This window comes from Mercenaria mercenaria, chromosome 7 (assembly GCF_021730395.1).
Source record: "Mercenaria mercenaria strain notata chromosome 7, MADL_Memer_1, whole genome shotgun sequence".
Classification (NCBI taxonomy): Eukaryota; Metazoa; Mollusca; class Bivalvia; order Venerida; family Veneridae; genus Mercenaria; species Mercenaria mercenaria.
This window is the reverse complement of record NC_069367.1, coordinates 73,536,791-73,551,529: the sequence shown is the minus strand read 5'-3', so window position 1 is coordinate 73,551,529 and position 14,739 is coordinate 73,536,791. Positions and strand designations below refer to the sequence as shown.

Below are 14,739 nucleotides of genomic sequence, written 5' to 3'. Positions count from 1 at the left end.
CTTATTCGTCAGCAGAGAACTACAAGATCTGAACTTACAGAATACCTAACCATTGATGGTGAAACTATTGACACTATTGACACCCCAGAAGAGGTAACAACAGCATGGGCATCCTACTTCAAAACATTAGCAGAATCCATGGAAGATCATCAATTTGATCAGTCCTACATTGATAAAATAAAATCTGACAATGAAATAATAGAAGCCACTTGCCGCCAATCAGATCTCACAGTAGAGTTAGTATCTTATAAGGAAATACAAGAAGCTATCCTGGGGTTGAACAATAATAAATCTCCAGATATACATGGTATCACAAGTGGACACTTAAAACTAGGAGGAGAAACAGTTGTAAGGTACATATGTGACATTTTAAATCAAATATTTACCTCTAAGCAAATACCAAGTATACTAAAAACTGGTATACTCACACCTGTTTATAAAAAAGGAAAACCCGACAACCCAAGTAACTACCGAGGGATCTCTGTTACAACCATCTTACCGAAAGTTCTTGCAAGAATCCTGGCAAATAGACATAATACCATCCTAGAGTCTACTCAATCTCCACTTCAGTTTGGATTCTCAAAGGGGAAATCCAGCCTCATATCAGCTTTACTGTTAACGGAATGTCAGTTGGAGACAAAATCATCAAAAGGACATGATGCTTCTTACAACTCTTGATGCCCAAATAGCTTTTGATACAGTGTCACCTGATAACTTGCTTCACCATCGATCGAATACAGAAGGGTGACTGGTTACTACTTAAAGACCTGTACCAAGGCATGAACTCAGTTGTAAAACGGAAAGGTAGAATGTCCGATCCTGTACCATTGCTTCAAGGTGTACGACACGGCGGGCTGTTGTCTGCTGATCATTACAAGCGTTATAACAACATTTTGCTAACACAGTTGGAAGAAGAATATGAAGGAGTCTCGATAGTTACTATCTCTATCCCACATCTGACCTGTGCAGACGATGTACCTCTGAGTGAGTGAGTGAGTGAGTGAGTTAGGTTTTACGGCGAATCGACACAAAACAGTCATATATCGCCGAGAAGTCATATTGCAAACGCCAACTGTAAAGCATAAACATTGATGTAAAAATGTAAAGCATACCTAAAAACATCCATGTGAAAATGTAAATAACACAATGAATTATGTAAAAACATATCTAAAAACATCCATGTAAAAAGTAAAGAATATCTAAAATCAGTTATGTACAAATGTTTATACGTGTGTGTTAAATTATCAGCTGCAAACATAATAATATTGCAAGTTGTAAATAAAAATATGAAATGTTAGATTTTTTGATATATTCCTATTTGCTTTAAAAACGATAAAATATTTCCGACTGAAACGTTTTCAAAGACTGAACAAGAAAGAACAACTTCCTCCCTGCGAACAGATCTGTTCCCTCGGTGCCATTCCCCTAGAGTAGGTTTGATATCATGAAGTTTATTGAATAAAGCATTGTTCCATTACAATTGCCATTTAGATAAAATGTATTTGTTTATATTGGGCCTAAAATCGGTATTTGGTAATTTCAAATTAGATTGTGATAATAAAAACCAACATGACTGGGAAAAATGTGATAGACTTTTTTTTAGAGATAGTTCATGAAACCTGAGAAGAATATTTTGAATGAACGGATTTTCCATATTTCGGTTATGAATTGACTGTAAAACAGAAAGTGAGTCGGAAAAGATAATAATTTGTTCTTCACTATTTTTTTATATAAACTTTAGAGCTAAATCAATAGCTTTGGTCTCGGCTGAAAATACTGTTGCATTATTTGGCAAACGTAATTTTGTTTGATGAAGGAGGCTGACAGCTTCACAGACAACCTTTGATTCATCTTTTGAACCGTCTGTGTAAATTGCAAAATAGTCCTTTGTAAGTTGATTTCATGATATTTGGACTTGAATATTTCAGGGTTTGTTTCAGACTTTCTGAAGGCAGTTTTCAAATTGAAAAGAACTGTAGGGGTATGAAGGGTCCATGGTGGTGTATCTGGAATTGAATTTTCTTTAATATCATCGAATTCAAAGTCAGTTTCATTCATAGAAGATTTTATGCGAAATCCAAACGGTTTGTTTTGTTTTGGTTTTTCCTTATATGAATCGGAGTACTTTGGTTTAAAAACAATTTCATGAGCAGGATTGGATTTGTTGGCAGCCACTCTTTAAGCATATTGCAATGAAAGTTTTTCTCGGCGAGTGTAAAGAGAAGTTTCGTTTGCTTCTGGTATCGAAATCTGACGAGGAAATGTGTGAAATGGTTGAAACAGTTGGGAACTATAGTAATGAACATAGATATAAGATCAATCCAACTAAGAGCTCTGTTATTCAATACAATTCGAAAAAAGACATTGAAGAACCAAACTTAAAAGGAACTACTATACATAAAACAGATAAAATTGTACACCTGGGGGTTACAAGAAAGTCAGATGGAAAAACAGACATTGAAGCAAAGTTAACTCTAGGAAGGAAAACTGCATACTCATTGTTAGGAGCTGGATGCCACGGAAAATCAGGAATCAGTCAAAATCTTAAAGGAAAGTTATGGAATACTTGTATTGTCCCAAGGTTAACTTATGGTCTCGAAACAGTTGTACTTACTAAGAAAGATGAATCTACTATAGAAAATTTCCAAACAAAGCTACTCAGACAAATTCAACATTTACCTGATAGAACAGCTACAGTGGCTGTATTAGCACTTTTAGGGTTCCTCCCATTACAAGTATTATCCACAAGAATTTATTGAATCTGGTCTTCTGTATTTTGATAAAACCTGGTACAAAAGAGTATGAAATAGCAATTCGACAAATTGCAGTTAAAAACAAACCGATAAGAGCGTCTTCTCTACAACTAGACGAATTCTTCAATATTACAACTTACCAACTGTATATGACCTCCTTCACACCCCACCAACAAAAGAGAATTGGAAGTCAATGATCAGGGATGCGGTAAATATTAAAGTGGAAGCAAACTGGAAGACTGAGATTTGTAACACGACGTCTTTGAGATACATCAATCCCCATGCTCTCAGAGTTGGCAGGTGACATGCTATATACTACAATATTAGACCAAACCTGTATGATGTCCAAACGGCCGAGATTAAAGCAAGACTATTAATTGGGACATATACTCTACAAGCTAATAGGGCAAAGTTTAACGAATTTGATGTAGACCCAGCATGTAAACTGTGTAGGGAGAAACCAGAAAACAGAGAACATTTTCTAGCAGAATATAAAACATTAAAACCCTACAGAGCACAAAAAACTGTCAAAAGTTTCAAAAATACCAGTCAGTGAAATTGAGAATCTAAGTATTACCACCTATACTCAGTTAATACTTGACTGTACAAATCCGTCTGTGTCAAATAAAGTGGAAAGCAATAATCTTTCCGTAGAAACCTTAGAACTGTATTCAAGGGAACTGATTCAGAGCTTACATAATAATAGACTGAAATTGCTTGATTCTAACACTTAAATAAATCAATAACAGTAAAACTTCTATTTAAGTGTTTTTTTTTTATCTAGTTGCATTGTATGGACTGAATGAAACTCTTCTGATAGTTAGTTATTAATTCAGGAGTGAGCACAAGTGTATATATATATGCAGAATAAAAGTTATTCTGATTTTAAGAAAGCCCTAGGTATATCTGAATTGAATACGTGTGTGGATGTGTGTGATTCCAAATTCTGAGTGGATTTTACTGGTAGAGAAGATTGTACAGTATTCCGGATCAAGCCCCTACTACCGAGAGATTCATCTTGGGTTCTCCGATAAACAAATAAACAAGCGGAGGAATTTCATATACATGTATACAGAATACAGGACAGATGGCTTAAAAATCAAACAACAAAATACTTAACACAAATTGCTTTGCTATGCTTACAGGCCTCCTTCAAATTCTGATTGGCTTAAACATTTCACTTTTTTTCTTGCAAAATGCTATTTACAGGATAAGGGAAGAATTCCGCTTTGTGACCTCATTTTTGCTTAACTTAGACTTGGCCTGTCTTGTAAACAATGGCTTGAGCTTACAGAGTCTTTTAATCTGATATAGCTTGTTCAGAATCGGACAAGAATTATAAACCATTCTGCTGCATGAATTGATTTTGCTTTAAATTTACTAATATACCTCAGCACATATTAGAAATTAGCCATAACTGACCACTTTCCTATTTATATTACACGAAAAGTGTCGTATAACCGCAATAGAGGCCCACTGCACAAAACTGTTAGTAATAGATTCATGAAACGATTTGATGAAACACGCTTTGAGTGATCTTTCAGAAAACCATGGTGGTTGTTGTATGATCTTAAGACCCAGATGATTTAACTGATTACCTTTTGATAAGTATATTTCTGTACTTGATAGATATGGTCCTTCCAGTAAAAAAACCTGTGAAAACGTGTAAACTTGTACAGTGGATAAATGAAGATATACTTGATGCTATTAAAACTAGTGACTGGTTTTACAAACTTAATGATGTAGTTTATCACAAAATATGAAGGCAAACAGTTAAGTCACTTGTATTATAGTCAAATAGCAATTACTAAATTATAAATAATGAAACTATCCACTCCAGTAAGTTCAATCGCAAACATTACGGAATCATGAATGTCAGGATTTAATTATATAGTCCAGACATAGCTTTTTATTGATGTTGAGGGTAATCCAGTTACTGATCCATTTGTAACTGCCATTAATGTTAAAGTATTCACTGAAATCTCATCAAATGAGAGATATTCCTGACAAAACTTGCAGAGGACATAATGAGAAACTGAAGAGCTCTCCTCACTTTTTTATTCCTCCTGCCACACAAGAGTTCGTTCTGGAAAAACGTTTATTCTTTGACATCACAAAGTCTACAGGCTCTGACAATTCTTAGATTATCTGCTGATGTATCTCCTGCTCTTACCGAAATATTTAATTCTAGTAATTCTTCTGGTCAGATTCAAAACTCGTTTGAGAGAGCCAAAGTTATTCCTATTCATAAGAAGGGCAAAACAACATGGATAACTGAAAACATATTTCTGTTCTTCGTTATATCTTTGATTTTACAGAACGTCATGTCGCACTTTATTTACGACATAATCTCTAAAGAAAGATTTTTTTGTACCAAATACATCAGGTGTACGAGTAATTCATTCAGGTAAAAAACCTGCACTTACTAAATTAACTGATGACTGTATGATAACATCAGATAACAATGAAATTGTTGGAAATGTCTAGTCTGACCAATCTAAAGCATTTGGCCTGGTTAATCATTCTGTACCATTGTTTATGTTAAAGTCGTATACAGCTGATGATTTGTCCCTACTTTGGTTTACATCTTATCTGGATAAAAGACCATAATAAACTTACATTTCTGCATGCAAGTCTGAATCTGAAATCGTTGCAAGCATACAAAGATCTGGATGCTGGATCGTTGCTGTAGATATTCCACAGGGCTCAGTTGCAGGTCCTGTTTTGCTTTTGATATATCTGATATATCTGATAGAAAATCTGATTTACAACTATATATAGAAAATACAAGCTCTGATGTATTTGCAGTCGAAAAAACTCACTCTACTTCACATGTATCTATAAATAATGTCGCCAAGTCACTGAACAATGATCTTACCAATGGTAATAATTGGTATAAAATGTCTATCAATGTTGCCAAATCCAATGCTCTGTATATATCTACAGGGCACAAAGTAACATATATTGCAGAATCCTCGTCTGCTGTAACTTTATCAAGCGAGGAAATTACTGCTCTTGAAAAATTACTTGGTGTTTACATTTACAGCAAACTTACTTGGAATATTCATATTGATCTTGATCTTAACAAGGCAGTCTGAAAGACAGCTATATCCCCCGCCACTGTTATCGATAGTGAAAGGGTTTATGGTATTGAGTAGAACCATTAAACATTCGAGTTATGACCTTTACCTTAAGCTGGCAGTGGTGAATTTTAAATTGTGCACATTGTCTTGTAAAGCCAAGTCATATTAAAACCCTTCAAGGGTTTTAGGAGATACGGAGCAGACATAAACTGGAAGACTCAAACATTTGACCCCGAGTTGTGACCTTGACCTTTAGCCGACATGGCTGACCTGACTCATGACTTCTGCACACCGTCTTGATGAGGTGATCATTTGACCCAAGTTTCAAGAAAATCCTTCAAGGGGTTTAGGAGATACATAGCGGACACAAAATGGAAGACTCAAACCTTTGATCTCGAGTTGTGACCTTGACCTTGAGCTGACATGGCTGACTCATAAGTTTTGCACATTGTCTTGATGAGGTAATCATTTGACCCAGGTTTCATGATTATCCTTTAAGGGGTTTAGGAGATACATAGCGGACACGAAATGGAAGGTTCAAACCTTTGACCTCGTGTTGTGACCTTGACCTTGAGCCGACATGACTGACTTATGGGTTCTACAATTTGTCTTGATGTGGTGATCATTTGACTCAAGTTTCATGATTATCCTTTAAGGGGTTTAGGAGATACAGAGCGAACACGAAATGGAAGGCTCAAACATTTGACCTTGAGTTGTGACCTTAACCTTGAACCGACATGGCTAACTCATGGGTTCTGCACATCGTCTTGATGGTGTGATCATTTGATTCAAATTTCATGAAAATCCTTCAAGGGGTTTAGGAGATACAGAGTGGACACGAAATGGTACGGACGGACGGACGGAAACCATTCATATAACACCCACAACTCATGGCGGGGGATTAAGAATGCAGTACTCAGTACTTATTGTACCGCGCAGAATGCTTTTTAAAAGAAATGCGCAAATGTTTAAATAATGCATACATTTCAACTCATTTTGATTACTGTTCTGTAATTTGAAAAAGGTGCGGTATTGTCCTGGAAGAAAAATTAATTCTTTTTCAAAAGAGGGCTGACGGAACTATTCTAGATAAAGATTTTGAAGCCTCCATCTGTTACATTGTTTTCAAAACGCGTTAAATTTCAAAAACGTAGTTCTTATATATAAAACTATACACGGAACAGCTCCTGAGTAGCTCAAAGATCCGTTTACATTTGTTTCTGATGTTCATTGTAGAACATTAAGGTCATCTTCTCATCACATGCCCAAACCAAAGACATACTTTCTTGTACTCAAGTTCAACTATTTGTAATGACCTCGCTCGGTACATACATGATGCAGCTTCAGCAAAAACATTTTAAATCATTATATTAACAATGGACCAAATTTCAAAGGTAGTAGCTCTTGAGATAATTACCTTGCTTTTTAATTATTTACTTTTTGTAACATGCTTGTTGTTACATATATAGTGTAAATGCATGTTTGTGGAAGGCCTCATGTAAAACATGACTTATTCTAATGTGTTCTGTCGTTAAATAAAGTCTTTGTTATCATTATGATTTATTACATCAATAATATTGACATTATCATCCATATTACATAACTTGTAACGATGCTAGCCATATCCAACAGCTTTAGCGTGTTATACCCTCATTTTTATCATTAATCTACAGCGTACCTAATTTGTCTATTCAGATATTTTATTTGGCCATGTTTTTCAAATATATTCTAAATTGCTGAAAATGCACGGACCTTGATAAAGAATTGAGGGCACGTGCATTTAACGTTTGACGCAAATAACGGCCTGATCATAACACAACAATGTCAGTAATCAAACAGGCCAAACACTGACAATAACAGAGAAGGCCTACGTGTTTAAAATGATTGTGATTATTCAAACATCATAACAATCAGGTATAAACGGCAACATAAATTTAAGTAAAGTCACGTTTTTACATTCTTCTTGATGACTGTGCTCCTAATGCAGCATATCCTTATCATGTTTTCGCTCTAACAATTACATTTAAGTTTAAATGTGCGCACTCTTTCGTAGATTATACAAGTGTTGCGGTGTGAAAAACAAATGAAATGTTGACGTTTCTGAGATATTGTGTCGGAGCTGTAAGCATTTGTTTCTTTTTTTATTTAATTGACGAACATTAATTATGAATGTTACGATATTGTAGGTACCCGAAAAAACCGTTGCACTTCTGCCGGAGGGCGGTCCAAAAATGTAATAATTGCAACTATTCTGTATCACCGAAGAAGATTGTCTGATTGATTATTGTGAACTTTAGCGGTTGCACAAGGTTTCATAATACCCGGTACCTGGTCATACGTGGTAATCAATCACTCGGGTTTTAAGTTATATAGCTTTTCGTTTTCTTTTTCAGGTATGTGCCATAGTTTTCTTTGATGCAGGTAGTATTACATTTATACGATACAAAATATTTTACTAATCCAGTTTAGACATTTTGTTTTTATTCATTATTTCATAAGTTCATTGAATATTACAAAAGTTTCATTTCCAGTTATGTCGTGAACAGAGGATCTTTTTATATAGAGTATAGAGGTTGCATATCAAATAAGACGGACAAAGGAATGACCATAATTTTTTTCGAAAATCTTAACAGTCATATACATTACGGTTTTAGCATTAACACTTCTCTTTTAGTATTATTTCTTTCTGGATTAGGTAACTAGGAATGTAAATCCAAAGTTGAAGATCCCTCGTTTGAAAAGAAGTCCGGATATGTCGCTTTACGATCAGTTAGAGTGAAATACAAATTCATTGCAAATTCATTACATGTGATATTTCTAATATGTAAGTCTTTACAATTATGTGTAACTTTTAAAGTACATGCACAAGTGAGCGACAGTGGTGTTAGAGTACGTCTCGTTGGCGGATCTTCGAATGGGACAGGTCGGTTGGAGATATTTAACAGTGGTGAATGGTCAACCGTTTATAATAGCAACTTTGACCAGAATGACGCCGCTGTTGTCTGCAAAATGCTTGGATTTCAAGAGAGGTATAAACATCTTAAATGTTATATTTTTTGTATCATACCCCATACGCATATTACCCTCTGTTCCCTAAGGTCAACCGAGGTGGATAGGTAATCATCAAAAAATATACTATTAGACGTTTGACACCAAACTGGAAGTAGGAAAACCACAAGCCTAACTGAAACGGTAGTAGTTTACTTTGACTCTCCAGAGAGCCCGCAAATGTAAAAACAAGAAACAGTTTCTGAATTTCAAGGTCACTGCAGCTTCGCCCTATCCTGTATAATTAAGGACCCACCACAACCTTATGACTTGTTTGGAGGCAGTAAACAGTTTTCTGAGCTTCTCGGCCTAGAGTCGCCTACCCAACTTTCAAAACCTCACACAAAAGTCTGTAACCACACACCTGAAATAAAGATATTGCAACATTAACATCACTGTATGTCTGTCGTTACAAACCATCTGCAATACATCTCTGATATCTAGTTTTCTGTTTACAAGACCTGAATTTTGTGCTCTCCCGGTCGCGGAAACTGATGACAAAAAAGCTAAATTTGCCAATTTTCAAATCGCTGCAGAAAATTCCCTGCAAATGATAGCTCCAACTGCTACACTGTTCCATACTCCAGTAATATTGTAAAATCTGAAATTAAGCTCAAATATATGTGCCATCCGTACCGTTTTTTCACTATTCCAGTTTTATATCAAGATCAAGGCTACTCAACTGATTTTCTTTAAATAAGTGAAACTCAATTCTAGCCGCTGAAACTTCAATTCTAGCAATTATTATTATTTAGAAGTTCAAATATGCACTTCATTCCGTAAATTGCCTCTTATTTGTAAATTTGACCCTGGCCAATTCGACACTAACAGCTGAAAACTGTTTACTGCCTCCTTTGCGGCTAATATTTTAACACGTAGCACTACTTATATACATTTTTACATAAGTGATTTTAGATATGCTTTACATTTGTACATAAATGATTTTAGGTATGCTTTAAAATTAGCGTTTTCAATATAACTTCTTCTCGGCGATAGATGACCATTTTGTGTTGATTCGTCGTAAAACCCAACTCACTCACTGTCTTCTTTTTTTCCTCCACATGAATTTATAAAATGCATTCTGAAAACGCAAGCATAATATAGATATTTTACCAGATGACAAATGGACTAAATATGTATAGACAATTTACACAACTTCATCTGCTAACCTGGACAGTCAGTCTGTTTTAGGTAAAAATTTTAAACACATAAATAACTCTGTAAAACAAAGTTACACGAAGTACTACATGAATTCAATGAAATGTTTAGGTATTAAAGCCCAGATCCACGGCTATTCAAATTCTATTGTGTGTATATGTTGAGCGCAAATAACCAATCTGCGCTATTTACCAAACGCGCAGCGCATATAACAAATTTTTGTACGTTGGTTATATGCGCAACGATTTACCAATCGTTGCGCAGGATAAATTTAACCTGCCCGATTTACCAAATGCGCAGCGCAAATAACAAATGTAACTTTATATATCAGAAATTTGCATTTCGTGTTTGATAAATCATGCAGTTGGTCAATTTATTAATAAATATAGATGTCAAATGCTGAATATCTCGGTACATAAATTAGGTGTCATAAATTTGTTTCTACATCAGTAAATTCACGGCAGTCGGTCACCAGGTTTCAATACCTCCAATCTTATACAAGATGCAATAAAACCCAAACATGCGTGAAGGTGTGATTTCCTCCAGCTTGCACACGTCGTCCCCTGGTGTGTTTTAGGCTATTTTTTTTAAATTTTCTACTTCACCCGAGCACACACTTAGCAAAATATCGTTTTTATTATATTGAAATATCTTGAAATTTCCCAATAATATTCTTTCTACCAACGGGAGCATATCTCTCAACATGTCTAAGATAAAAGATGAATTAAAAAAGTCACAGAATTAAAAGAAAATTCTTACAGATCTTATCTATATTATTATTATTATTATTATTTTATAGTACAAAATCGATTGAATAAAGAGTAGGCCTTTGATTACAGACTAAAACTATAGGTTTTTTTACAAATCAAAATGGATCTATAATGTTACACCTGTAACTTGCGTGGCAGGTCGGTCCTGCGCTAATAGCGAAGTTTGAAATTACACTGTATTTCAGATATATTTCATTCATAAAACATACTATTTATGTAACTTTCAAATGAATACTGTAGAAAAATGAATAGAAAAAGAGTGATTTCTGTCATAACGAGAACGAAATATTACATTTTTTATCTGCGCAAGATGTGTGTCTGCGCTAATAATAAATCTGGAAATTACTCTGATAACTTGAATATCTTTTATAAATCATATTAACTTTTACTTTGATTTACGATTACAGACTGACTAAAACTATAGGTTTTTTTTTTACAAATCAAAATGGATCTATAATGTTACACCTGTAACTTGTGTGGCAGGTCGGTCCTGCGCTAATAGCAAAGTTTGAAATTACACTGTATTTCAGATATATTTCATTCATAAAACATACTATTTATGTAACTTTTAAATGAATACTGTAGAAAAATGAATAGAAAAAGAGTGATTTCTGTCATAACGAGAACGAAATATTACATTTTTTATCTGCGCAAGATGTGTGTCTGCGCTAATAATAAATCTGGAAATTACTCTGATAACTTGAATATCTTTTATAAATCATATTAACTTTTACTTTGATTTACGATTACAGACTGACTAAAACTATAGGGTTTTTTTTACAAATCAAAATGGATCTATAATGTTACACCTGTAACTTGTGTGGCAGGTCGGTCCTGCGCTAATAGCAAAGTTTGAAATTACACTGTATTTCAGATATATTTCATTCATAAAACATACTATTTATGTAACTTTTAAATGAATACTGTAGAAAAATGAATAGAAAAAGAGTGATTTCTGTCATAACGAGAACGAAATATTACATTTTTTATCTGCGCAAGATGTGTGTCTGCGCTAATAATAAATCTGGAAATTACTCTGATAACTTGAATATCTTTTATAAATCATATTAACTTTTACTTTGATTTACGATTACAGACTAAAACTATAGGGTTTTTCTCGTTATGACGGAAATCACGCTTCTTTCTATTTTTTTTTCTACTCCGAAAACATGTTTATGAAGTTACATAAATAGTATCTTTTAGAACTGAAATATGTTTGAAAGATCAACGTCAGTTCAGAAATTGCTATTAGCACAGGAACAACATCCCGCGCAGGCTACGAATGAAACATTATATTCAGATTTTCAAAAGCTACATTTTTAGATTGTAATCGAAAAACGAAGTAAAAGTTAAAATGCTTTATAAAAGATATTCAAGTTATTGGAGTAATTTTCAGACTTCTATTAGTGCAGGACACACATCTTGCACACCTACAAAATGTAAAATTTCGTTCACATTTTGAGGAATTTTATTAGTTGTTCATTATATTTATCTCACTGTAAAACATTAAACAATTATATAAGTATAAAAGATCTGTAAGTTCGTCTTTTAATTCTGCTTATTTTTGTTTTATTTTTAATCTTGGCCATGTCAAGAGATATGCTCAAGTCGGTAAAAAGAATTGCGCTTTTTCAATATGATGAAAAGAAAAGCGATATGGTGAAATGTGGTAAGTGTGTGGCAATTCAGTCTGTTATGTACGTAAGTCTCCTTTATGTTCTATATTCGGTATAAAATGACTGCGTGTGATCGAATGAAGTAAAATACTTTAGTTATAAAAAGAATAGAGAGGACGATGTGGCTATCCGAAGGAAATCACACCTTCACGCATGTTTGAGTTTTATTGCATATTGTATCATATTGCAGGTATTGAAACCAGGTGACCGACTCCCAGGAATTAAATGATTTTGAAATAAATTTATGACACATTTTTAAAACCAATATTTGCAATATCAGTCTGTAATTGTTAAACAATGTAAAAGTTAGCATGGTTTATGGCAGATATGCATATTATCAGAGTAATTTCCAGATTTTCTATTAGCGCAGGATCGACATCCCGCACAGGCTACGGCGTTTAAAAGTTAAAAAAAGTATAAAAATAAATAAAAAAAATACTTGTGTTATTAAATATACTTGGGATATTTTGTATCATTTTAATGTTTTTTAACACCTATGACAAATGACTCTTAATACCGTCGTCAACAGAAATTTATAGGCCATAAACTACCAGGGACGTGAGAATCTCATTGAAATTACCGCATAAATACGCTCATTTACTTAAAAAAATGTTTTTCTTTTTCTTTACAAATTCACACCTTTACGCGTGCCTGATCACCGTCAGTTTTACAATTTTATGTAGGCCTACAAGTCTAACACTCTAATGATATTCAATTTTATCGGGAGATATCATCCATATGTTAAAAGCGCAGACTCATTTACCAAACGCGCAAGACAGTTGCCCTGCGCATATAAGAAATATATAAGGTTGCCCGATTTACAAATCGTTGCGCAGATAACAAATTGGTTATTTGCGCGGCGCGATTTACCAAATGCGCAGATTGGCTATATGCGTGTTTTTTTTTATATGGAATTTAATATAAAATAGACTCTACTTTGTCAGGCGACACTGTTTATAGTCAGGATGTTCATGCTTTTTCAGTGACAATTTAAGGTTAAAAGGTAGGACTGGAGCAGGTCTTTAAACACATTGCCTTGGCCTAATATATGCCATTATCCGTTTGTATCTAGATATTTGTATTTCTCAATCATTTAAATGTCATCCTGATCATCGAAAAAGAACACAATTATTCTAGGGTGAATCTTTAAGTAGTTTAAATAGCATGCGTTAACAAAATATGTCGTATTTTCATGCATTATTGAACTTTAGAGAAGTTTTGTTTGCCTAGCACAATGTTATATAAGACTTTTGTGACTGCAAAAAGTAATCAGTAACATTGTTTTCAAGTTAACATGTAAAATCGTTGTTTATAATACAATATTACAGCGGACTTGTAAGCCTATTTCCAAACTTGTTTGGACCTGGTACTGGATCAGTAATTCGGACTGACTTTCAATGCCAAGGTGATGAATCTTCACTTGAAAAATGCAGTTTGCCCAGTAATTGGTATACAAGCACAAGCTACAGTCACTCATATGATCTGGCTATGAGTTGCAAAGGTACAACAGAAGTTATTTCCTATATCTGACTTTAAGACTCGATATGCACTAAGAGTTGCATCTTAAACCTTTCATATAACTTTCTTTTTCGTTTTAGTTCTTAGATTTTAGGTCATATCTATTCCTATTTTACATTTATTCTTGTTTTTAGATAATTGTCCGCTGTCAGACACCTAACCACTTTCATTTAACAAGAACATAGAAGAAAATTGTTGACGTATTTATAAATGGTATGGATGTACGATAAGTAGATGATCTTGTCATTATATAGCTGGAGAATAATATCTCTAATTGTGCTTGCTCTTAAGATTTAAGTCATTTCAAATCTATTTCAGCTACTCCTATCCGCCTCGTCGATGGTGATGATTCACAGTCTGGTAGGGTGGAACTATTTATATTGGTAGGCCAATGTTGAATTATGTGATTAAAATACTTATTATTCCTTTAGCATTAAACAGAATAATAAAAGACAAGTAAATGAAGTATTGCCATGCAAAACAAAGTCCTCTGCTGGAAGGCAGCATATTTTCTCTACTGCAGTATAATATAATGAACTGATATCTGTCAATAATGTATAAACAATATTGTACTATATATACAATATGTTATAACAAAACACTTGGTTTAAAATTTGTATATATAAAAACCTATAGTTGTTTTCATATAGTTTTTTTTGCCGATTATCCAAAAGGTATCATGTAAGTTAAAAAATGTCTATGTAAGTCCACACAAAACTTTTTACCAGGTAGA

At 34.0% G+C, this 14,739-nt stretch overlaps 1 protein-coding gene across 1 annotated transcript in view; it reads left to right on the top strand.

Annotated features, from left to right (window-relative positions):
* The first annotated feature begins 7,835 nt into the window (after positions 1-7,835).
* Positions 7,836-14,739, top strand: part of LOC128558666 (neurotrypsin-like) — a 34,145-nt gene continuing 27,241 nt past the window's right edge. Inside the window, exons 1-5 of the mRNA XM_053548662.1 lie at positions 7,836-7,957; positions 8,230-8,257; positions 8,694-8,865; positions 13,817-13,989; positions 14,325-14,389. Coding sequence (XP_053404637.1) covers positions 7,925-7,957; positions 8,230-8,257; positions 8,694-8,865; positions 13,817-13,989; positions 14,325-14,389 — 471 coding nt within the window. The 5' untranslated portion in view covers positions 7,836-7,924. The remainder of the gene's footprint in view (positions 7,958-8,229; positions 8,258-8,693; positions 8,866-13,816; positions 13,990-14,324; positions 14,390-14,739) is intronic.